At 37.6% G+C, this 26238-nt stretch overlaps 1 protein-coding gene across 4 annotated transcripts; it reads left to right on the top strand.

Annotated features, from left to right (window-relative positions):
• Positions 1-593: 593 nt before the first annotated feature.
• On the top strand, positions 594-25875 carry LOC111572092 (immunoglobulin-like and fibronectin type III domain-containing protein 1). 4 transcript variants are annotated; one of them, XM_035950677.2, is made up of 27 exons: positions 594-778; positions 2535-2607; positions 5515-5574; positions 8170-8292; positions 8498-8637; positions 8771-8870; positions 9149-9191; positions 9311-9482; positions 12063-12267; positions 13001-13273; positions 13410-13865; positions 14477-14629; positions 14995-15246; positions 15402-15524; positions 15820-15936; positions 16912-17036; positions 18324-18465; positions 18610-18903; positions 19223-19519; positions 22837-23016; positions 23144-23272; positions 23414-23722; positions 24406-24491; positions 24636-24828; positions 24912-25208; positions 25288-25614; positions 25704-25875. In XM_035950677.2, exons 2-27 carry the CDS (start codon positions 2565-2567, stop codon positions 25706-25708), a joined length of 4644 nt encoding a protein of 1547 aa, XP_035806570.2. In that variant the 5' UTR covers positions 594-778; positions 2535-2564; the 3' UTR covers positions 25709-25875. The 4 variants fall into 4 exon arrangements, with proteins under 4 accessions (XP_035806570.2, XP_035806569.2, XP_035806571.2 ...); XM_035950676.2 differs by having other exon boundaries at positions 14995-15255; XM_035950678.2 differs by lacking the exon at positions 14995-15246 and having other exon boundaries at positions 595-778.
• The last annotated feature ends 363 nt before the right edge of the window (positions 25876-26238 follow it).

The raw sequence follows: 26238 nt of genomic DNA, 5'->3' as shown, positions 1-26238 counted from the left end.
GACAAGGGCACGGTTCACACCAGAATCCAAACTGAATTTGCTTCAACATCACATCACCTTAAAGCTCAAAAGAGAGTATGGCTTTAAGTCACATTCTTTCAGTATCTCCAAAGTCCAGATTATTAGCATTGCTTCCCTGTGCCAAGTTACCTGCCAGGCACCACTTAGATCACCATATTTTAGGCAGCTTTTAATGCTGCATGTTTGAAATTGTGCCCTGTGGTGGCAGCTCGAACTCTAATCTGTATCTTTAAAATAATAAGCCGGTTGCCTGCATTTTCAGCAATTAACACTGATGAACTGGAACCGATATCCCTGCTAAAGTAAACTGCAGCCTCACTGTTTCATTCCGACACTTGTATGTGTATAGGATCTCTAATGTGGCATCTGTAAGAATCAGAGACCACACAAACAAAATGAAGTCACCAATCATTTCCTTGTCAGCAGCTGTTCTCTGAAAGATGAGTACGCTGTCATCAGTAATTACTAGAGTGAGAGATAAACTTCGCCACTAACTTGTCATTGGTAGCCCTTCCCTCTCCCTCTGGCTATTCATCCTGCCTTATCTCATGCAGTGACCGCCACATCCCCCTCCACCCCACTACCCCCTCAACAATAATAACCCACCCGCTTTGAGCATCCATCTGCCTCTCTTTGAGAAGAAGCCTCTCTTTGACAGTCGCTTGCAAGCAGCAAACGTGTTTTCCCCAAAGGATTTAACATCCGGTAAAACCCAGGAGGCAGCGAGTTTAGACCACATCTATAAACCAGTCGACAGGTAAACCACTTTTTTCTCTCTGCTTGTTTGTGTCTGACCAAAGGTACATTGTGGTCATGGCTCAGCGTTCAGTTCTTTATGATATCCAAATTAATTACGGTATAAAAGTCGGACAACTAGGGGGGTTTACATGATGCTCCTAAGAGGAATCAGAGCGTTCTACTTAAAAGAAGTTGGGATCAAAGAGATGCTTTTTCAGTTTTGGTTTGCTCTGTATGGTAATGTCTGATGGACAGATTTTGTCCTTTAAATCATTACAAACCATGATAGACCACAAACTGCTGCACTGGGTGCAAACATTGAGTCAATATGAACAGATAAATCAACGTATAGCTGTAATAAAGATCAAATTACTTGCACTGTATGTCACTACCCCACACTATTTCTATATTTGTCAGGTTATTATCTTATTCATAATTGGCATACTTTGACAACATTGATGTATTAACAGCACCAAATTCTGAGCATCTTTCTGAGAATGAAGATATTCAAGTAGCATCAGTCTAATTAAGATTGGTGGAACCATTCAACCTTATCATAGGATTGCAGCTAATTACAGATTTGGGAGCTATGTTTTAGTGTTGGTCTTGAACTTAGTATGACTTAGCCTCTCAACGTACATGATCTCAATGTCTGTAAGTCCTCAGATCATCCTAAAAATGATAACAATACACTTGATATGTTGTGTTGCATAACAACTAGCTGCTGCCATCCCTTTTGAATGCATTTAACTGATTAAATCCATTTTCTTTGCACATAAGGTACATGTATTCCTCACAGCATGGACTGACCACAAAACCTAGCAATCCTGAGATCATTAAAAAAAAAACATAATGCTTCACTTTTGACCTTCCTTCACATGGAGCACATACTGGATCTTCCTTGTTTATCCACTCGGGAGATACAGAAGGTTTGGCAGTTTTATAATCAGTTCAGTTCTATTTGTGTTATGGCAATTCACAACATAAATTATCACAGGACATTTCATATAGTAAGGTGAACACCTCACAATATTATGTTATGGGGAGAGAGACCCAACAAATGCAAAAATCCCCTTTAAACTGTTCCTTAAACAGGATGAAACCTCCAGCAGAACCAGGCTCAGGAGGGCATTTATTGTCCTTACCTGGTCGGGGTGAGGAGGTAACTGAGAGAAAAGGACAGCAGAGAGAAAACAAAGAAGCAATGCAACACACTGAACATAGGAAGTCAGCGAGGTCAGTGACTGCAGATTTGAAAAGTACAGCTCCGAGCCAGAGATCTCTGCAGAGAGGACAAAACAAACTACAGGAGAAAGAAGACACAAAGCTAAAGACATGTAACAATGTTATAGAAATGTACGGAAGGAAAGAGAGGAGAGTAGAGGAGTGTTGCTCAGTGCATCGTAGGAACAGCCTTGGCTCACAATAGCATCACTAAAGAATGGCTCAGGGTCACCTAAGCCTGCACTCTGAGAGCAAAGTGCACTATTGGACAATGTGGCAAAATAAGGTCTTTTAGATGTGATGGAGTCTGGTTATTAAGAGCTTTGTATGTTAGCTGTCTGAATGAGGCTCTGTGGTGCTGAAATACTGAATAAATCAAACCATAACTGTCCGTCTTTTACTGAACTGATCTGAAAAATGCTAGGTTTTTCTTTGGAAAAACACAGCAGGAAAAACAAATATACAAAACAGATATGGAGAGATAATACTTTATAATGCGAAGCAACACTGCTGCTTTGCGATTGGCTCTAATGATCACTTTCTGTTTGCAGGTTGCTGTTTTGCAAATCAACTCCCCCAAAATGTGGAAAAGTGAGAAGAAAACGGGTTCGGCTGCCAGACCAAGTACAGTAACAAAACTCTAATATTTTTCTGCTTTTTCCTCTTCCATTATACTGAATATCTTAGAGACATGCAGTCTGCTGCAGCTGAGTCAAGCAAACAGTGTCAAGAAAAATTATGAAAACGACCAGTAATGCATTTCCTCGGAGAAGACATCGGCCAAATTTAGCATATTGGGCTGTCATAATAATTTCGTGATACATTTCCGGTATGAATAACATTTTCTAAATGTTAAAGATAGCTTTATTGCTTTAACATTTTGTAAATGTTAAAGACAGTTTTCTGCTCTCGGACAGGATGGATTTTATAGGAAACTATGCAAATACTTACACTAGTAAATGCTGCAGCCTAGAGATCGTGTGATCATAAAGGCTCATTTCTTTATTAGTCCCTAAAACCAAACAAAAAACAGCAGTAGTTAGATCTTTAGGCCAAAAACACCTTGGCTCAGCAGTATTGTTTAGAAAAAAAAAGGGGGGGGGGGGGGGGGATCTTGCATGGATTAAATACACAGGTGAAAGAAAAATTGATCTATACAGGATGACTATTTTGAACCAAAAAGATTTTCACCATTGGTTTGTAACACTGTTTGGTGGCAATTATCTGTAATGGAAGCGGACATTAGTCTCATACACAGTTAATAGTGTACCGGATAGTTCATCACCAAAAGTGGTGGGAAATGAGCCGCCACTAATCCTGCCAAAACAGAACATATAGCTGGAGTCAACAAATAATTAAGGCCAAGCCTTCCTAATTGAAGGCTAAAGAAGAGCCGGCATTGGAATTACATTCATCAGATAGCCAGAAAAAGAACTTGATAATATGTCAATGGAGTATTCACAGCTTTCCCTGTTGCTCCCAAATAGTCCAAAAAAAAAAAAAAAAAAAAAACAATCTTGAAACATTTATAACCCCATGAAATGATGTACAGTACAGTTTGTAAGGCTGACCTAAATACCGTTTTGGGGATTTTGAAGCTTCTGTCAGAATTGTTTGATTTGTAGCTAAGACTCTGGTAGTTTGGGGACGCAAAGGGGATGCTGGAAATACTTACAATAACCTGACAACTGGTCATTGTTTGAAATATATAATTATGCTTTGCTAGCGTGCAAGTCACAGTTGCAGATGCACAAGTTGTTATTTAATATTATCAGCACATTTACTAAATTAACTGTATATTTGTGTTCTCTACATTTTGGAGGTCATCTTCACATATTTTAATGTTATTCAAGACCTCAGATTGTATACAAACTTTCATGAGACGTTGCTAGCATAGCTATAGCTTGTAAGCCTGTCATGTGATCATGTGTCATTGTCTGACTGTCACTGCTGGTAACGTTAGATAAAACCACTGATTAAACTGAGATTAAATGTCCCTGTATGATAATAATTAAGGTTGATGCACCGTGAATGATGTTGGATTAGTATGTCTTATTTCATGTTCTCGCATATATCATAAAAACAAAACATTCAAATGCTGACCAGGACGTCGACATGGCAACAGTCAAAGCGCTGAAGACCTCAGGTCAGCCCTCTCCATTTACTTATCGGATTCACTGGACCTTTTACTGACAGGCACTTGGACATCCAGTTGACTAAAGGTCTTCTTTCCCAGGCTTCAGTGATAAACTGAGGATGAGAAGAAAGCATCCCTGGATTACAGTTGCCAGCCTGCTGCCCTTTGCTGTGACCCACTCGGTGGTTCAGTTTATTCAGGCCTCGATGAGCGATGCGTTTCAGCACTGCAACCATTTAGTCGCTCTTTCTTGTTCAGAAGCAGTGACCTCTAGTACATTCAGTGTCTGTCAGTAACGTTAACTGATGCTTTAGTTCCTAAAAGTTTTCTGAACTAAACTCAGTGAGAGTTGGATCAGAAGCCACAGAGACGAACGACACTCATTCATTTGTTCACATTAATAAAAAAAAAGAAGCTGACATTAATCTAACACCGCTAATGTAACACATAAACTTGATAATGTTACTTTGAGTTGAAAAATCTTTCAACCTGCTCTCAAAAGGAACGAGTAAGTTCCAGGATTAATGAGGTCACTCCATCTAAAGCTCCTCCGAATGTTCTCTGAAGAAATATTACTGTGTTAATGATCTCCAACAATTCTGCATTTTCTCTTAAGCTAAACCTGGGACTGTAAACAGGATTTTCATGAACAAGTGAGGGGATCATCTTTTGACAGAGCTGCTGCTCCTTAGTAAGGAAAACAGGTAGCTGTGGAAATGTTAAAGCAGAACCAACAGTAAGAGGAAAGCTCTGTTTAAATAATCACAGCTTAGAAATGATAACTTTAGCTGGATTCACTGTATCACTGCAGAGTAGAGGGACATGGACACTAATAACCAGTAAATCTGCAGATTCATTATTTGGTGTCTATGTTTAAAGTAAGCTTTAATTAACTTTATAGCACTGTTTTCATCTTTTAAGATGGACAAAATATGGATGTGATGCATTGCATTTTGATTTTGTGTCGGTGTTGTTTATACCTTCAGCAGGGAACACTGGTGCTACTAAAAGACACAAGTTACTATGAAGCCCTGCATTTCTACATTTCCCTGCCTAAGTCTTCACTTCCAGCATCTCCACCAGCTGTTTATGTCAGTCTCTCAATTATTTCTCTCTCTCTCCCTCTATTCCTATCCATCTTCCACATAATTCATACACCTACACTAAATGCAAGCAAATGTTTCTCCCACCTCAAATAATCATCGACATTACCACAAAAACAGGGAAACGCCTGCAGGGCATGACCTGTAATTTCACAGGTGCAACCCGTACAGAACATCCTCTGCTGAACAAATATTACATACATAAATGTGCACCACTTAATGTCCTACAGTCATAACACCGCATTCCCTCATGTATATCTGTCTAATCTAATGTAATTTCTTTTCATCCAGGTTTCTCCATTGTTCACCGATATATTCAGCATTTTAATGAGGTGTCTGGCAGCAAGTCAGGTGACGTGAGAGAGCTTGTTTATTCGCTACTAGACAAACATAGAAGGTTTTTTGACGTTTCGATGAACTGTTGTACTGTATGCACATAATACAGAGACACAGTCATTATTATGAATAATGGAATAAATATTGAATAATACATTAAGTATTATTGAATTCCGTGTTGCTTTTGACCTGTCCTGCCTTTGTGTTGATAACCTGAAACATCCATTTACTACCTTAAAGTAGTGACACGTCTGACAGGGTGGGAGCTCTCCTATTTCTGTCCTTGTCATAATAATCATTAATCCCTGGATTAATGTTGTTCTCCATCGACTCCTGCGTGATCCCCCAATCTTTGCACATTCTGTGCCTGACAGGAAATTATTTTTTTTAGCAGAAGAGCAGGTAGGCAGAGGATCACAGAGTGGATTTCATGCACTGCTTTTTTAAATAATTGAGTGAATTGGTGTGCAGTCTATTCATTAAACTTTGAGGGCAATGCACTGAATATGTGTGCTAAAGTTAAAATGGTGACGATTTAAGGAAAAAACTCTGCAATTATCTTGACAATTGATGAATTGTTTGAGTCTGGAGGTTCAAATCTGAGGACTCTTCTGTATACGATCCAGAAAGGTTGGTGATAAAATGACTCTTCAACACTCATGCATGATTACACAATAAATGTCATATCTTTTGTAACTGGGCCTGCATCAAACCAAGGCAGATAGTAGAGTTAGTCCATCATTTTTTCAACATATTCTTGCATTTACACAAGTCATATAAATTGTGTACTGGAGAAAACAAGACAGAATCTATATGTGAGATCACAACCTACTTTGCTACTGTGATATGATTTGGGGAAGGCTATTTCAACATTTCAGTTCCAATATTCATCTAAAAGCATCACAGAGAGAAAAGGATGTGGTTTGCAAGCCAACATCACAAAACACATGTTTTGTTCACTTTTCCCTACAATTTCACATCTACCAAAAACTGAAAAGTAAAACTAATAGGTCAGATAAATGAGACTCAAAAGTAATGAATGTAATCTAGGTTTTGACAAAATGTTATCAGGAACTAAAGTTTAGTTTGTTGTTTCCAGATGTCTGTAGGAGTCTTTCCTCTGCGTTTATTAAATACGTGCAGCATCAGACAGCATCAGGTCCATATGAGGGTATTCAAATAGAGAAAGTTGCATTTATATTATCCCTGACATGGCGGCAGGATCGATCAGATTCTAGAAGGAAGTCGCACTGTGTTCTTTATTTTACATCAGATAGATGAGCTGTTACATACAGTTACATCATTTGTCCCTGAGCAGCCATCCTCAGGTTCCTCCATCACAAGAGATTTTAATTTTACTGTTGGCAACATCATAGTAAAAGTTAATAGATTATCATCATGCATGGACATAATTACTATAGATCAGAAAGAAATTACATTATTATGTAGACCGCTTCCTGTTAGTTTAGATTAAGTCTTTTGTTTATTGGTGCATTATTACCTATTATACATTACCTGGTGCTGTCAAATCTTGCATATATGACATATTACTCATGGCTCTCTGTGTATCACTTGGTGGGTGTGTCTCAGTGAAGCTGTGTGGAACATTACTGTAAAAGTGATCTGCATCTGAATTACAAAATGCCATCACTTTAACCCTTTGCTGCACAACATTGTTCAAAAGTGACCCAAATCCAATGGAAAATGAGTAACTCCTGACCCATGCTGCACATCAAAGGGTTAACAGATCTATGAGACCAGCTATGTTACGTATTTCACGTCTGAAAGGGGCTAATGATAGGGAAGTATGACAAGTAAGTTGCCAAAAATTCCACACTTTTCTAGTGTGATCATTTGCTGCTTTTCTTGGTTTTCTATCACTGTAAGTGGAATACATATTTGGAGTGTTAGTCATACAAAACAAATCATTTTATCACCACCACCTTCAGCTCTGCAAAATTTACTTAACCCACAGTCTACTTAAAACTTCAGCGTTTTAGGATTATTTAGAAATTTTGTTGATTTAATGCTCATATAAAGAAAAATATTTGTAAGATGTGTCAGAATAATATTATCCTTTACAATGACAGAGACATCTTTTCTTCTAGAAGCTTCAGATATTAACATAAAACCATGTCTGGCATTTAGGGGTGTTGATTTTCTACCTTATTATCCCAGCTGACATTAATGAGCACAGCTGGTACGACACGGGAGCAAAAGCTGACATGTACACCTTTCAGCAAAAGTTAAAAACCTGCAGTTGTCACTGGTAGCAAATTCAAAACTCAACAGGACTATAATGGCTTTGTACAGTTTCTTCCTGCAGCATAAATGCAGATTTGTGTGCTGTATTTTCCATTTGTACAGCTGCCAAAAAGTTAATGTTGCTGTCAACATGCACACAAATCATCACTGGGAATATGTTTGACATTCCTGACATCTGCTGGTAGCTAAAGAGAAATCACTTCTACTGAAAGCAGCAAAGTACATTCAGACTTAATCTGAATATACATTTCAGATCCTAGAATGCTGGATTCATTTTTGTTTTGTAGTAATTTAATATGCTCATATCTAACGGATATGTTTCTTTTTATTATTTTTTCTGACTAGCTGCTCTCCGGAGAAGATCTAAGACCCCTGGGGTAATGATCACACAGTATGTAATGAATCTGCCGGAGGGAAAAAGCACCCCAGATTTCATATCTAAACCAACCCCATTAACCATCGACGAAGGTGCGTTTCTCTACATTACAACAGATCACTGAAACTGGTACATTTTGCAACTGTTTTGTCAAAGAAAAGATATGTTTTTAAATAAATGACAGTAACTTATTGTCAAGGGAAGACATTAAAAGTAACCTATGGGTTTGAGCAATATCTTTCAAACTATAAACTTAAATGAAACATAATTAATGAGTTCCTTTATGTTATCATTTAGGAAAATTAGCCGTTTTTAAGGCCGTGGTGAAAGGAGACCCGAAACCAGAGGTGTCATGGAAAAGAGCAAAGGGAAATATTTTAGAGAAGCAAAAATTTCTGAGTAAATATGATGAATCAACTGGGGAGTATATATTAGAGGTGAGTAACTCAGTGATTCCACATGTCGTCAAAATCCTGTGAGCAGTTTTTTTTTTTTTTTTTTTAATTGCAATACAGAAATGTACTGTGCTCCATTTGCTGTGTGAGTTTGGTCAGTTATTTGTACTTTTAGATTCACAATGTGACTGGTGCAGAGACAGACACGTACAAATGCCATGCAGTGAATGAATATGGCAAAGCTGTCTGGACCACAACACTGACTGTAAATGAGGGTAAGATATTCATACAACACACTCTGAAGCATGACTGTGATCATTTGTTTTTCATTGTTCATGTGAGGCAGTCGCTCCTTCTGTAAGCGGCCTTTTAGTGTTCATCGTTTCTTAGAGCACATTAAAATGACAAAGCCACAAATACAAATAACAAAATAAGAGCAAGGTCCTTATTCTGTTTATTTAATATAATAGGCTATTGTGAGTGACTTGATGTCATCTGATTGGCTGTAAAAGTTTGCAAAAATACAAACATAAATTGAATGTGCTGTTTTCAGCTTCAACAAATCCAGCAGATTTCAGAAAACTGCTGAAGAAGAGGTAAGAATTGCAAGCTATCAAAATGTCAACCAGGCATTTCTGCATGAGTGTGTATTTAACCAGTAGCTCTTTTCTGACAGTCAGTTGCATCATATTTAATATTTGCCTCATATCTTCAGCAAAGTAGAGAGAGCAGATGGAGAAAGTGATGAAAAGTTCTGGGATGCGATGCTGAATGCTGACAGAAAGGACTACGAGCGCATCTGTTCTGAGTTCGGTGTTACAGACTTACATTCGATTCTCAAGAAACTTGAAGAGAAGAAGAAGGAGAGAGCACAAAATAAGTGTAAGGTATGAACATTCTCATCCCTTGATGCATTTTCCTCTGCTAATGTAGCTATTGATAAGACATGCCACAAGAGATTTATTGTGTTACTGATGACATCTGGCACTGATAAAAAAAAAAAAAAAGAAAGAAAAGCCGGACTTTCCACAAGGATATGGAATAACCAGCAAGCAGGAAACTGTAATCAGTTAGGAGACACCACAGTCATGCTTCTCCAGGAGTAGAAATTTGGTGTGAAAAGCCAAAATCTGGTGGCCTGTAGCACACAATGCCACTATTCCATCATATGCACTGATCTTAATTATTGCATATTTTAATGAGTTTGCCTATCAGATAGTAAATGTGCTGCAAATGATTGTAACAGACAATTAGGCTTCACAGTCTGTAACTAGCTAATAATATTTTAAATTGTGACTATTCCTCAATGTTCTGATCTTTTGTAATTAAGAATCATTAGGCCCATATTTAATACTCTTTATTTACTGACACCGTCACTGTACGTATCTTTCTTTTGGGTGCCATCCTCTCCATTTTCCTCTGTATTAACACACTGTACACCTGTGAGTATTATATAGACATGATTTTACACACAAGGCAGGAAAAAATCATCAGTGAGAAGATAATGAAAAATGTATACCATGGATAAAATGTACACACGGAGAAACATATATGCTTGCTGCAGGAAGTTCCCATCCATCATATTTTATTTCTAAAATACTATTTGAGATGATTGGTCAATGTTCAAAAAAAAAAGCCAACTGAAAATTTTCCACATAATTTTTACACTGTAAAATTACAATGTGAGGCTCAGACATAGGCCTATTACTTTGACAACATTGCCAGTTTTAGTGTCTGTTTGCAATATGTCTTAGAGAAGAATAATTCATTGATTTGTTCATGCATTAAGCCCATAAATATCTGTTCGGCTGTTCTGAAAACTGCAACAAATTCAGTGAGCTTTTTAATGCTTACTGCATCGACAAGTTGCTGCCACCGGTGTTTTCCTAAGCAGCCCATCTAATCAGGATGTCTCTTTTCTGTGCAATCAATGCAATTCTTAATGTGCTTTGTCATCAGTTATTTTGCAAATATTTGTCAAACACTGAAAATGGCAACTTCTGAGCTGAGCCAGCACAAATACATACACTTTCATATAGAGCTTCATTACAGATCACACATCAATACTATTTAAATAAATTTTAAAATGTGTAGAATAAAGTAGTAGGGAAAATAGTCACCAAAACATATTCATGCCTGTTGTTACAATAAGTTAATTGTTCAAATCAAAAGGTATAGCCAAAATGAGTGGAAGCACTGCATTTGAAATGCATTATGGACACTTATCATCCATTTTCACTGCTCATTTGATGTCATTAATTCTATCCCTCTCACTTCCAAGGTCTCTCTGACTCCCATCTTGACCAGATGTGTGCTTCTCTAGTCAGTATCAGAAACAGTTATAATTAAGTAGATAAACATGGTTGTGCTTTAATAGAGCTAGAAATTGAGCTAAAAAGTGCACAGAGAAACTCTTCAGCTGCTACACTGACAATCCTTCCCTATTTGCTATATTACTATTTTTATGTATCTTTTACCACTTTTATTTAAGTGTCTAAATTCTGTGTGAAATTTCCAACAAAGAAATGATTAAAGAAATGTCAATGGCATACTCTGCCCTCTGTCAACATTCCTACAATGCAACATGTTGAGTGTTTTAGATGCAAAAACAGCTGTGCAGCCATTGACTGTATGTAATAGATGGATGTAGGTTCAGGTCTAAAGTAAAGTCATCGCAGAATGCCTCAAACCTGCATTCTTTCTAGTGGCCAGCAGGGGGTGACTCCTCTGGTTGCAGAAAACAATGCCGATTGTATAAAAGTCTATGACAAAATTTCTTCATTGATTTGTTACCTCAGTAAACATTTTACTAATGACTTTCTGGTCTCGATATCTAGTTCAAGACCTTTTCAATACAGTAAGGTGTTAATTATGTTCCCATTCACAGTAAAATAGGTAAAGTGAGGTATGTTTGAAGGTGGGGCTACCTTGTGATTGACAGGTCACTACTGTGTCTCCAGTCAGCTCTTAAAATTCAATTTCAAAAAACCTAGACCATGTGACAGTGAAATTCCAAACTCAAAGTTCACAGTCGTAATCTGTAGGAGACGTCTCGGTCGCTACATTCATCTTTGATGTCATACGAGGTGCTTGCTTGCCATCGGGAGCAACTTTGGGTTCAGTGTCTTGCTCAAGGTGTTGGAGATTAAACCACCAACCTTGGGGTTAGTGGACAACCCAGTCTACCACCTGAGCCATAGCCTCATTACTACATTGCATTAATGTATGAGCCAGAGATCAGTTTACTGCTCACTCAGTATTAGTTCCCATTACAGAGCAGTCAGTGAGTGGTATGTATATGTCTCAAACTTACATCAGATTCACAGTGCAGATTTAAAACAACTGGAAAATGTTGATTATCGTTGATATGTTTAAAATATGCAATATATCATATAGCAAAATGATCTTCTCAGTAGTGAGAAGATTAAAGTTTCATTTTGTCTGTAACTCTTCTGTGCACCTTGCAGGATGGTGTAAGTCCTTATGATGAAGATGAAAAACTGAAAAACGATCCTAGGAGCATTGGGAGGACAAAGCATTTCAGCACTAACGGCCTGATGCAAAATGGCACAGGCCTGTATGAGGGGGATGTTGACGAGATCAACCTCCGTAATGCAGGGCTGAATCAAGTCGGTGCTGAAGAATTCAACATTCTCTCTGAAGAGTATAAACGTAGGTTCAAAAAAGAAGCAGCCTGGGTTTGAAAGAAAAAAGATCCACTGTTCATTTGTATTCTGCAAGTGTCTAACAATACTAATTTATCCCATTTAAGTGTTAATTTAACATTTGATTTCAATTTGGAAGATGACAGTTTTAAGAAGCGCTTTCTTTTTTTTCCCCCACACACAGTCCAGATAATATTATTTATAATATATATATTTTTTTTTATATATATATATATATATAATATATATATATTTTACTACTTTATTTTCATCCAATGGGGAGAATGGCCACACGTAAAAAAAACTATCCACACAGAATGTACATATTACTCAAGTATTGTACTAAAGTAGAAACTTGAGTTTCTTGACTGCATATATCTCCAAATTATGAGTGTTTGTGATAAACTGAAAATTATTCCCTTTATAGGGTGAGAAAATTCTGGAAAACATCTAAAGTCTGAGCTCTTTTGTGGATGAGCTAACATTGAAATCATATAGCTGATTAAGAAATATTTGAGAGCCAAGTGTTGAATTACTCGAGCTCTTTTTAATAGCGATATCTCTCACACACTTCTTTAAATACTGATGTACATGTACAAATTAAAGCTGAGACTTGCAATTTAATGTGGTCTCCATTATGTTATTTCAAATTTTCAATACTGAAGCAAAAAGAAGAATTAAACATTTGTAACTGTCCAAATACTCCAAACACGAAATTTAATATTTCACCTTTTTTCCAGTTTCCAATGTGGACTTTGTTATCAAAATCCAGGAGACTAAAGCCAAAGAAAGAGAGGATGCCCTGTTTGAATGTGTTTTGACTCACCCACTATCTAAGATCACATGGATGGGAAAAGGCAGCAACCTGGAGGATGGGGAAAAATACAGTATAACTGTGTCAGACCACAAGTTAATTCATAGGCTGCTGATCAGGGACTGCCAGCAGCTGGACAAAGGCATTTATTCAGCTGTGGCTGGAATTACAACCTGCAGTGCCTGGCTGGTTGTGGAAGGTGACACCTTATAGTACATTGCAACAATAATCAATTTGCCAATCTGTACCAATGTAATCCTAATTATTGCCATGATCAGAAGTGATGATTTTCACAAATGACTGTGTCATCTATGTCCTACTTCATAACCTTTAAGCTGAGAGTAACCTTGCCGGTAAGAAGATAGGTCGTAAAACTACGTTGGCAGGTGGAGCACGGATTGACCTCGAGAAAGTGGCCAAAGAGCAACAAATAAAATATCGACAGGAGATGGAGAAGATTTTAGCATCTGTAAAAGCAAAACATGATGGAGGACAACTGAAAGAAAAAATGACACTAACCACTGGTGGAGGAGACGGTAAAAACTCTGAAATCACCGAACCGGATAAAAATGCTGGAGACATAAAAGACAAATCTGACACTGCAAAAGCCAGTGCTCAGCCAGTGGGGAGAAAAGGGAAAACAAAGAGAAAGAACTCAAAAGGAGATGGCACAGTATCCAAATTAGACAATTCAGGGTGTGTAACAAAAGCAGATGTGCAACTGAGAGTAGATGACCCCAAGAACAAGAAACACACCAAATCTGGTCAAGTGGATTTTGACAAGGTAACAGGTAAAGTAGATATATACCTAACAAACGCATTTCCACCTCCAGCACTGCAGTGAGTAGTCAGTAATGGGTACAATTTACATTTCAAGGTCAAAACATGCAGACTTGCTGGGAACACAGGGGATTAACTGATCATAGCTGGCTCATGGCTGGTTAGCTGTGTGATAATCTTTGCCTGTCAGTGTTCGAATTAATTTTGACATAGTAGAAACAGTGCTTTGATCTTTAAGAGACACTTACTAGGCTTTGTTAGCACTGTTGTATACTTACACAAGTTCAGTGCTACTGGTATGAGCCAGAAAGGTTCAACAAAACAACCCAGATTACACTTCTCAGTTAAAGAGTGCAGCAATGTCACCAAATAAAGAAAAATATAATACATTTATTAATAAAATGCAGTTAATTCAAGACACATGAAGTGAAGTAAAAAGTCAGAAAATGGGGTAACTGATAAGAAACAACGTGCAAAATAGTGCTGCTCTTATTATACATATTTATAGAAAGGATTTTTTTTTTTGATGATTGAAAACACTCTATAAAATGTGTTTTTGCTAAGGTAACATCCATAAATGTAGGGTCTAATACTGTTTTGATCATGTGTTGTGTCTTTCCAGAGTCCAGTGAAGAATATGATGACACAGATGAGCTTGAAATGTCTACCGTTAGTAGAGATGAAATAGTTAAATCCAATGGAAATAAAAGCTCTGCTGGGTCTGTCAAGCATCGGAAGAAAACAAAGAAGGTCCATTGGAAAGAACAAACATCTGGTAAGAAGGATCCTACTGACACCAAGTAGTAGAAGCTCTACATCTGACCCCACATGAGACATACTTCATATCAGATATACTACATATTACAGACAGAACAATCTGTGTTTCTGCTGCACTATAATCTGTCTGTACAATGTTACATCATTTTCAGTAGTTCCTCTAATCTGTTACTTCTGCCACCTAATCTAAGGAGAGCATAAATTTAAAAAAATAAGAATAACAGAAGTCTAATTTAAGCTATTTTATAGACCCAAACAAGAGAAATGATTTTACATTTGGCCTGAAATGTCGGTAACGTTGTTAATTACACTTTAAAGGCGTGAAGAATTAATGGCTGACACTTTTTTGTTTGTTTGTTGTAGCCAATGGATATCATTTAATGGGACATTTTGTATCAAATGATACTACATTGCAGGACTGTTCAGATTTTACTGAAAATCCCCTATATAGAGCTGAATGTGTATTACCTCCATTCTGTGGCTCTAACAAAAATCCAAAAGAACTAGAAAGTGACACTGAATCAAGTGAAAGTGATGAAGATGAGGCCTCTCTTGGACAGGTTAAGCATCTAAAATGTTCAAAACGAGGCCAAAAACCAAAGGATGCAGTCAGTGGTAAGAGATGTAAGTGGTGTGTTACTGCATAGTCATGTTGTATGGGTTAATGGCCAGACAATAACGCTTAAGAATCATCTTCTGCTGAAAGCTTAATGAAAACCCACTATGTAAAGCTGCATGTGTATTACCTCCATTCTGTGGCTCTCACACAGATCCAAATGAACTAGAAAGTGACAGTGAACCAAGTGAAAGTGACAAGGATGAGGACTCTACTGGACAGGTCAAGCATCAAAAACGTTCAAAACAGAACAGGAAGCCAAAGGATGCAGTCGGTGGTAAGACTGGGGCATTGCTGCATAGCGATGTTGTGCAGATTAATGGCCAGACAAGAACGGTTAAGGATCATCTTGTACATGAAGTAATTCATATTGTTTCACAACTTACTTTTTTATTAAAGGAAGGTGAAGTAGTGGGTCGTAAACTTGTTCTTGTTTAGTAGCAGTGATAACAGATTTGGCTTTATAGGCAACATTGTCTGTTTTCAAGTTGAGATTGAAAGTTTCATAATTCTGAAACAAATTTAAATAACCGTTTGTTAAAAGCAAATGGCTTAACATTTTGATTTTAAAGGGGAAAGTAAATGTCCTAAAGACAACAGCACATGCGACGAGACTGAGGATGTCACCGGCTCTTCCAGACATACGAAGCGTAAAAGACAAGGATCACTGATAGAAGACTTGGTGACTGGTAAGTAATCACATATAAAATCACAAACAAAAGTTTCCATACACAAGATCATGTATATTATGGCTGTCTTCAGTTTCCAGTGACACCTTTAACTTTAAATTTGCTATGATAGAATCACTGAAACACATCTTTGTGCAAAAAACAACAACCAAAAAACAACAACCATGCACTTAAATGAACATTATCTGAACACATACTCTCACCTTTTAGAGTATTTTGGTACTCTAACAAAATACTGGTGTTATTTTGAATTTCCAACCTCTGTTATACTTCCTGGTAATTTCTTTTTCATTCCTAACGGACTATGATTACTATTCTAACTTCTCATCACTTTCATCAAGCAGCATAAGCGTTGTAATGTCAGCTTTATAAATTTATATTCATATAACTTGTGTTTTATGAGGCTTTTATACCATTTTTTAACTTGGGTACTCAGGAAATTTACTGCAGCTTTATGGTAGTTTGGACATGTCATGTAAACAGTGTTATCATGAAAATTCAAAGTACATAGTCTGCAGCATTACAACAATAAGCATTTAGTTACTTAGTAAAAAGATTCCACTGAAATCAGTTCCTTGTGGACTGATAATAGTAATATTGATCTATTCACAATTACCTCTGAATGTTGTTTATCTTGTTTCTCTGTGTACAGTGTTGAAAAGTAATTTTTCCCACAGCAGGGAGTGTCCCGAAGAGTAAAACTACACTGCAAAGCAAAATTGTTCAATCATCCTCCTTTTCTTTTTGACATGAATGTGCCTGACAGATCTGCATTTGTCTAGAGAGAGAATCATTCTTCTGCTACCAGTGAATGCTTGCTAAACAAGATTCTAAAAAGCACAGACAAAAAAGCTATACAAAATAACAGAGTATCAACACAAAACAGAAAGAGTAATGAAATACAGATAAAAAAGAAACCATCATGCTAAAATTGGTAACAAATAATGACAGTGTCTAACTGTTGGCTGTACTTAGATCCAGGCGTACAGTTCATCTGGGGTTTGTCTGATGTCAGTGCCATCATCAATGAGACGGCTGAGTTGACATGCAAGCTCAGCAGTGAACACTGTGAGGGAGTCTGGTTCAGAGACAACAAAAAGGTGAGTCATACAACTTAAACTAGTACATTTTTGGTTTTGTGTTAATAAGGCCCTCACAGCTGCATGTAGTTTGGTTCATTTGGTTTAAGGAAAATGAAACTTAGTTCAGATGTGGTTTTATGTTCATGCCGATGGACAGGTTGAACAGTTTTGTTAAAGTCATCTTGCATCATCATCACATGGACCAACGCAGAGAAATCCAATTCCTGTGACTAACTGTACCTTAATGCATCAATCTTCTCTGGTGACCATAAAGCTCAGAAAGAAATAACCAAGTATAAGCAACAGTAATCCAAACTGTAACTGGACACCAAGAATAGAATAATTATATGAACACAAGCTCAGCACACCTCTGGTTGAATTTCCATTCCAGTTTCTAATATATCCAAAAAAAAATCTGCATTAATATGTTAAGATCTATGTGCGACAGTAGCACAATTATAAAAAATTATCTCATAATATAGATGGATTTAATGGTATGTAAATTTATGTTAAAATGACATATCTGGCTCAGTTTTTTTGATCTCACACAAATGAACCACACCATTTTCCCTCCTTTTCAGGCAATTTCAATCTTGCAGCAACAGGAATTTCAATGAGTAGTCAAACATAGAAAAGAAAACAAAGAAGAAGCTTTAAAATCCTAAAGAAACTGTATGAAGCAAGCAAATGCACAAGAGAGCATTTGAACTGAACCAGACATGTGACAGCACTAACACAGGGATTGTCAACTAGCTCTGCCCTGCAGCAACTTTTGCAAAATGACAGGAGGCCGGGGGCCATAACTCACCTTTTCTGGGAATTATTTCGTTTCAAATTAACTAAGCAACAGCAATGAACATTTAGTATCTAATTCAGCCATAGAACATACAGTGGGATTTAATACACATTTCTGAATGTAAAGAAAATGGTTGGCAGGTCAGCTGATTTGGATGTGGTTCTTAAGATGACTGTCACTGCCTGAGACATGTGTCATACAATCACATTAAAATGTACAAAGCTCTCTTTACAAGTCCTGTTCATGTTTAAGTGAAATAATAAAGGTAAGTACACAAAAAGTTGACTGTTTAGGGTCAATTGTTGCCAATATTGGCGCCTGGACATTATCATAGGATTCATACAGTATTTCTACAGTGCTTTCTCATTTATTTAAAGTTTTTGGCAGATGGTTCTAATGTCTGGGCCTCAGTGGGCCACAAAGCTCTGCAGTACTTCTGATTTGGAAGAACTAACTTTCAATAGTTGTTGCTCGATTTGTTTATTTCTCTGTGATATCTATCCAATTAGATATCCCCAGATGACCATTTCTCGATCGCTAAAGATGGTCCAATCCATAAATTAGTCATAACCAAGTGTGTGGATGAGCACTCTGGGAAATATCGTTTTGAGGCGGATGGTCGTAAAACAGAGGCGATGATCAACGTCAAAGGTATGAAAGTTTGCCAGTGTAACAATAATGATGCTGGATTTATTTAAGCAATAAAACTGTTAAGGAGAATTATGCTTGCAGCTACATTGGGATAGAAATATTCACAGTGATTCAGATCTAACATGACCCTTTTTTTTTTTTTAGATCCCCCCAGGTTTCACCCTGAAGATCTCAATGATTTCACTGAGCCTGTGATAATTAAAGTGGGGCATAACGCCATCTTCAAACTGCATTTTGTTGGCTTCAAACCCATAAAAATCAAATGGTACAGAGAAGGAGAGGAACTCCATGATGATACCAATACAAAAATAGAAAAATGTGAGAGTCGCAGCCTCCTGCTGCTGAGCAGGTGTCAGAGGAAAGACACGGGAGAGATCAAGATAAAGCTCAAGAACGAACATGGCTTCACTGAGGCTGTATCGCAGCTCATTGTGCTCGGTGAGTAAATAAAGGACAATGCAGAAACAGTGAAATAATTCCCTTTCATCATATCACACACTAACAATGTTGGACCAATTTAAAGGAAATTACTCTAGACATGACTTCTTCATAAGCTCTTTAGTAAGAAGCACTTTTCACTTCAATGCGTCATCATTGCTTGAGTCCATATTTGAGAAATGTATTTCAGAGCTTCCCAAAGGGATCATTCTGCTCAGGTGATTCCTGAAAAAACAGTTTTCCTCCTATGAATACTGCATTCACGTCCTCACATATTAACCGTGAGGAACATTCATACATGAATTTCTGGACATTTCAGACAAACCGACTTCCCCCCTGGGTCCTGCAGAGGTGACTGAGAGCTCAGCTGCAGGTATTGAGTTTAAGTGGCGGCCTCCAAAGGATGACGGCGGCTCACCAGTCATTAACTATATAATGGAGCGACAGCAGGTGGGACGAAACACTTGGAAGAAAATCGGGGAAATCCCAGGTGTACCGTGCTACCGTGACACAGACGTGGACCGTGGACGGAAATATTGTTACCGCATCCGGGCAGTGACAGCAGAGGGAACAAGTGAAGTGATGGAGACTGATGAAATGCAGGCTGGAACACTTGGTAAGTCAAACTGATATGAATAAAAAATAATCTGTGAGATTTTCCCATTTATAATTTTGTGGGTCTTAACCTTGATTTTTGGATTATTCAGACAATTTGTTAAGCATATATAATGTTGTAGGTTCTTAACCTTAACATTTAATGTAGTCAGTGAATTTGTATTATATATTGAAATAATACTGAAAAGTCTTAACCTTAACATTTTAAATTACACAGGTAAAGTTGTTGCTCATTTTATGTTGTAGGGTCTTTACCGTAATATTAAAATTACACTGATAAATGTACACAATACATAATATAGTAAGGTCATAAACTTAGGACTTAAAATTCATCATGCTAGTCTTGTTTTCTCTACTAGAAAGCACTTTGGTGCAACAGCTGTTGCTTTAAATTTACTATACAAAAAACAGTGACTTGACTTTACATGAGTTCCCCATTCATCAGTCTATAGTTGAAATAAATGGAGGACAAAGTGCTTTTGCTTTGTGATTCAAGACAGACAAGCACATGGCACATGAAGTTGCTGCTTTCAACTCATCATAATGCACACTACATAATCTCTAGGTTGCACTGATTCATTTATTTCTAAAATCCAAAACCACACTAAAAAAGAATATTCTTAACCTTCCATCAGTAAAAACAAAACCATTCCATGGTTCTCAGCAAAACTGCCAACTAGGGCTAAACATTAAAGACAATGCAACTGCCCCTTAAACTGGTTCAAAAAAAAAAAATCACTAAGTCAAAATCTCAGGCCACAGACATACAGGTACAATCATAAGGTGACATCCTATGTTCCTCTCCACCACTAGAAAGTTTCAGGTATGTAGGCCTGATCACAGCACAACCACCAGCTAGCACACAGCCAGCAGAAAAGGCCCAGGTATAAAAAGTCACAACAAGCACAGGCTCCTTTACAGCACCACAGCCTACACAGCACAAGCTAAACACAGCAGCACCAGCACAAAGCAAAAAAGAATGACTTACCGTTTTTGCATGTCTGCTTGAGAAATACTCCACTTTGGCTTGTTGGAGTCAGCATGTCGTACCAGCTTTCCATCTTGTCTTTATCACTCTTTAAGTCTCCCCAGAATTTCTGGCCAGACTTGAAAGTCGTCCTTGACAAGCGCGATGAAGTCCTCATTGTAGTCATGGTCCAATTATTCTCCACAAGCTGCAAGAAAATAGTGACATTCATTTTGTATGGCAGAAACGTCAGCAGGCCTGGTTTAATGCAGACATTTTGATTTGTCAAAGTAAAGAAAGCACAGGTATATTAATGACGACGCAGTTCCATTAAGCTACCCAGTAAGCCATGACAATGCACAGAAACAGGGCCTCCAGTAAATGGAATACAGCCATCATTACCACACATGTGCTTTCCCAAACTGTGACAAATTAAGATGTCTCTGGTCTTCTGCTGCTGGTTTAAACACACAACCACCCTTTATTCCTACATCAGCTTATCTTCAGATCTACTTAGAGAATACAAAGAAAGGTTTGTGCCTTCTCTTGAATACATTTTCCTCTTAAAAACCTGATGTTTAGTTTCTCCTCATTCAGTCAATGAACTAGACAGTTACCATAGCTTTTTGTTGCCAGTGAACCAAAACTTGAACACCACTCTGATGCTTTGACTGCATCTGTTATGTGGGGGTGTCAGGAGAGACGCTGAATGTGGATATAAACGTAGGTTCCAAGATAAAAATCTAAAAGCATGAAGAGCAAACACATTAGAACCAAACAATTCAAAAAAGTAAATGCACGAACCAGAAGAACACTGGGAGAACTCAGGCAGACAGATGAACAGAAACTAATGACTAACAGGTGTACACACAGGACTACTATGAGAACTAATGAGGAAACAAGACACATGTGGAACTAATGAGGGTGAAGCAGACAGGAAGTAAAGAGGAAATAAAACCACAGGAGATTGACAAGGAAAGGCATATGTTCAAAATAAAACAAGAAATCAACTATAACCAAAGATCATGACGGTATCTTTCTACAATGCCATTAAATGGTAAACTATTAAATTATAATGTAAATCTATTATCTAAATTATAATATTAACTGCTATTGAGATCAACTTTAATAAATTTGATATATATATCAAATTTATTAAATTTGATATATATATATATATATACATATACATATACTACTACCACTACTACTACTACTACTACTACTACTAATAATAATAATAATAATAATATCTAAATGCTCTTAAATTGCAGTGCATTTGGTCTTTGATCTATATAATTGGGGTTTGCATTATTGCCCATTCGGACACTACAGAGCTTCAGGTGGACTTTTTTTCTCCAAAGCAATTGAATATGTTATTTCATCCACATTACTACAAGCATACATTACTATCATACTTTCCAACTGGTTTACCAAGTGATGACTCCTTGTGGCTTCAAACGGCAGCAGCACAAAGCTTTTCCTTCTATTCAGTTGGTACACAAATAACAGGTGAGATCTGTGCCAATTCAAGGTGTGGAAAACAGACAAAATATGAACAAAGAGTAAATATCTCTCTCTCACCTCACTTAGCTTAACTGAATCACACAATTTAGTTCAATAATCACAGACAAATCTTTAACAAGCTACTACAAATTCCACCACAGTGTATGTCGTTTTCACATTAGGCCTGTCAGAAAAGGAAAAGCACAATGTGACAGTGAGTCAACAGGAAGGAAGTGAAACTGAAATAGCCCAACTATTATTATTTGTGCCTATGGTTTTCCTGTGTCTATGTGAAAATGAGGGAGAGATTCAGTGTAATTGTTGCCCCCTGCTGTTCTTTACTGTCCCTGTTTCTACTGCTACCACTCTATACTCCTATCCTTGCTTATGCATCCTATATAGAGCTGAAAATAATGATTATTGTCAGTACTGGCTATAAAGTGAACTAACACCAAAGCACTTTTTATGTCTGATCAGCAGCTCAATACTCAATGTATATTTACAATTTACACTTCAGAACCAAAACAAAAAAAAAAACATATTTCACTTATTTGCCTTGATATTTCTCACCAAATTATTATCAATTCAACAGAGGGCTAATTAATTTATTGAATCCTTTATTTTCATATAGTAAATCCTGAAAATCACAGCACAGCTCTCTAATGTCAAAGCAGTTTGTTTCATTAGTTACAGAACCACAACATATTTAATTTCTCGAGTGTCTCATTGGTAGATACTTATTCAGTTTTCATTCTCTGAACCAAGAAGAGTTCCAGACTACACAAGACTAGCTCGACTCCTCTGACTCTGATTCTCTACTTTTACTTTGTTTCTGCATCCGTCAGCTTTTCCAGGCCCTCCAGCACCTCCGAAGGTGGTCAGTGCCTTTGATGACTGCATAAACCTTTCATGGGCTGCACCGAGCAACACAGGCGGTTCCCGTATTCTGGGCTATATTTTGGAGAAACGCAAGAAGGGGAGTAACCTCTGGACTGTTGTCAATGCCATGGATGAACTAATAAAAGGTATGTGTTTTTATTTTACCTCATAGTTCAGCTTGATGGCGTTGATTGTAACTGTGATGTTTTTTGGGTTGGTTTTTTGCTGTTGTTTTCTTTTCCTCTCTCACTCCACCTATAAAATTTCCTGTAGAAAAGAAGTATGCCGTGAAGGATGTTGTGGAAGGTATGGAATATGAATTCAGAGTTACTGCAATAAACCTCTCAGGACCTGGTGAATCTAGCAATCCTTCAGAGTTTGTTTTTGCAAGAGATCCAAAAAGTAAGTGTGCATCTATTTTCCATGCTACAATAAACAATAAACAAAAGAATGTATGTATCTTAATTGATAATCTTATTTATCATCCATACTTTATATAGTTAAAAACTCAATGTTTTATATTTGGTGTCTGCAATACTCCAGAGCCTCCTGGTAAAGTTACAGGCCTGAAGGTTACAGAAACTTCTTACAGCCACTTTGTCCTGACTTGGACCAAACCCGAGGAAAAACCAGAGATACAGGATGAAGCTAGAGGATATTTTGTTGAAATTCGGCAGGCAGATTGCCTTGAATGGTCCCGCTGTAACAGCAGCCCCATCATCATGACTTCCTACAGTGTGAAAGGCCTTAAGTCCATGGACATGTACTGGGTGAGAGTGATTGCGACTAATGATGGAGGGGAGAGTGTCCCTGAGGAGCTGTCCAACTATGTCCTCGCAATGCCCTCACCTGGTATGTCAACACTTTATGGTTCTCATGGTTAGTTGTAGTTGAAATGGCAAAACTGTGGAGTTAAAATTAACTGCTTAAAATCCATTACTCTGCCTCATTGGCTTCATCATTTCTCTTTCCATTAATTGTTCTGCTCATTCCACTGTTGAACCTCCTGAAGGTAAACGTGCCAAAAAAGAGTATTTGAGCTGTAGTTGAGGTAAATTCTTGTTTTGGATGAATCTTATCTATCTTTCCGCTTGGTGAAGGCGGTTGCCTTTTGTGGATTCTATCAACTTAAAATATGTTCTCCCTTTAAACTGATGTTCTAATTTCAGCAAAAGTTTGAAAATTCTGTTTACTGCTCCTTTAACATTGTTCGTCTAATGTCTATATTTATTTCCTAAATTCATGTGGATTAATATAAAGACCAGGAAATAATAGTCTAATAACTGAATCACATTTTATATTAATGTTTAAATAGAGTGAATATTTAAGTTGGAGAACTGGAAACCTTAAGATGACTTCTATTAAAATGAAGTTGTAACAATAGTCATTTGGGAAGAGATAAATGATATTATTACATCTAACTTTAACTTAATTTGGATAAACTTAATTCAATTGCATATTACCATTTGAAGCTATTCTTGTACATCTGTCCAACAATTCTGTTTTTTTTTTTTTTTTTTTTTGGATTATTTTAGTGAGGCCAAAATTCACCAACAACAAGATGAAGACTTTCATAGTGGTGAGGGCTGGAAACTCTGTCAGGATCACAGTAAACTTCGAGGTGAGATGTATACTTCAGGTTCATAATATATTACACTCTAGGGCAAACCCTGGTTGCACAAAACTGAATATCAGTGAAATCTAAAGGAAACTACAGTATGTTCCCCTGAAATACTCAAGATTTTAAGAATGTTCTTTTCAACAGGCCTCACCGCGGCCAGATATTATGTGGCTGAAGGACAACATACCAGTGACAAAGCGGGTTACAATCAGTAACTCCGATGGCTCATCCCAGCTGCTGATTCCCTCTTCTGAGCGTTCTGATTCAGGAATCTACTCCATTTTGGTGAAAAATCTTGTGGGACAGGAGACATTTAGTACAGAAGTCAGGGTCACAGGTAAAACGAAAACTACTTTTGCAACATTGCTTGTAAGGAGCTGTTGTTGGAGCTGATGTAAATAAAACAGACTGTGTTTACAGATGATCCAAAGCCTCCTGGACCAGTACAACTGGAGGAGAATGTGCCAGAAACTGTGACAGTGATCTGGGAACCTTCTCCTGATGAGAAGCGTGATGATCGTCTCCACTACACAGTGTCCAAACTGGACTCGACTAAACGTACATGGTCCACGGTGGCTGACAGACTCTTCAATAACAAATTTACAGTGTGCAACATAATGCACGGGAGGGAATATCACTTCAGAGTCTATGCCAAAAATGACATGGGCATATCTGCACCCTCGGAGTCACCGACCTGGGGGATGGAGAAGAAAAAATGTGCGTGTGTACATTTTAAAGTCCAAATAATCACTCTTTCATGACAAGATATAATAAAACTGTGTCTTTTCTCTTGTAGCGAAGTTTGTGATAAATGCACCAACCAGGAGGGACTGTGATTTGCGATGTGCCCCAAGCTTTATTGTACCGTTGAAGCTTCACAGTGCACCCAAAGGTTATGAATGCCACATGAGCTGTGCGGTGAAGGGAAACCCGACGCCTCGCATCACATGGTATCGAAATCACGTCAGTCTAAACACAAATACCAACTATTACACCTCCAACACCTGTGGAGTTTGCTCCATGTTGATCCTCCGTGTGGGTCCCAAAGACATGGGAGAGTACACCATCACTGCAGAGAACAGCTTAGGACGAGCTGAATGCTCCACCGTCCTCAGTGTCCAAGGTGAGAGGAAACACAGCCACACTGACATCTAAAAGATAAAAAAAAAGAAAGGAATTGATGGTAAATTCTCTTTGCTTTCTCCCACACAGAGTGAAGAAACATGGAGCGCCTCCTTATTTTACGAGCAATGTTTATTTTAAAGATGAGCCTTCAAATAAAGGATGATTGAAGTGACTGTGCTGCTTGGAACCTGCTGCACTGTGCTTTTATTGGACTGCTACTGAGATTAAAATAAATCAAGTTCACTATTAAAACACTGCATTCCTGGATATTTTGCAATTTATTCCACTGTGTGTGTAGTGATTCTGATCAGACAATCAATGCATGGAAATAGCGGTTTGGTCAAATGTTTCTCTAATTGATTGCTGGCACAGTAAAGTGACATAGCAGCTTATTAAACTATATTTTACAGGATGAAGCTGATGCATATCACTTAAAAGGCTGTGTTAAAATATTTTTGCTTGGTTTTGCTTGCACAGCTCAAGGGTTGCGTTGTGTGTTGTGAGTTATTTTATAATACATCTACCAAATCCTGATTCAGCTGGTGAACCACTGAACATATTCCCCCAAATGCACCAAAATATCAATATTTATGAAAGCATAAAAGCTCAATAATGCAGTGGA

Source organism: Amphiprion ocellaris, chromosome 8, assembly GCF_022539595.1.
Source record: "Amphiprion ocellaris isolate individual 3 ecotype Okinawa chromosome 8, ASM2253959v1, whole genome shotgun sequence".
NCBI lineage: Eukaryota > Metazoa > Chordata > Actinopteri > Pomacentridae > Amphiprion > Amphiprion ocellaris.
The sequence above is the reverse complement of the archived record's forward strand: the minus strand, read 5'-3'. Positions and strand labels throughout refer to the sequence as shown.

Coding starts and splice junctions, on each gene's coding strand:
- LOC111572092 (XM_035950676.2), top strand. CDS start 2,565: ATGTGGAAAAGTGAGAAGAAAACGGGTTCGGCTGCCAGACCAA. Junction 9,192..9,310: donor AGAAAACTGCTGAAGAAGAG/GTAAGAATTGCA, acceptor TCATATCTTCAG/CAAAGTAGAGAGAGCAGATG. Junction 24,829..24,911: donor TACAGAAGTCAGGGTCACAG/GTAAAACGAAAA, acceptor CTGTGTTTACAG/ATGATCCAAAGCCTCCTGGA.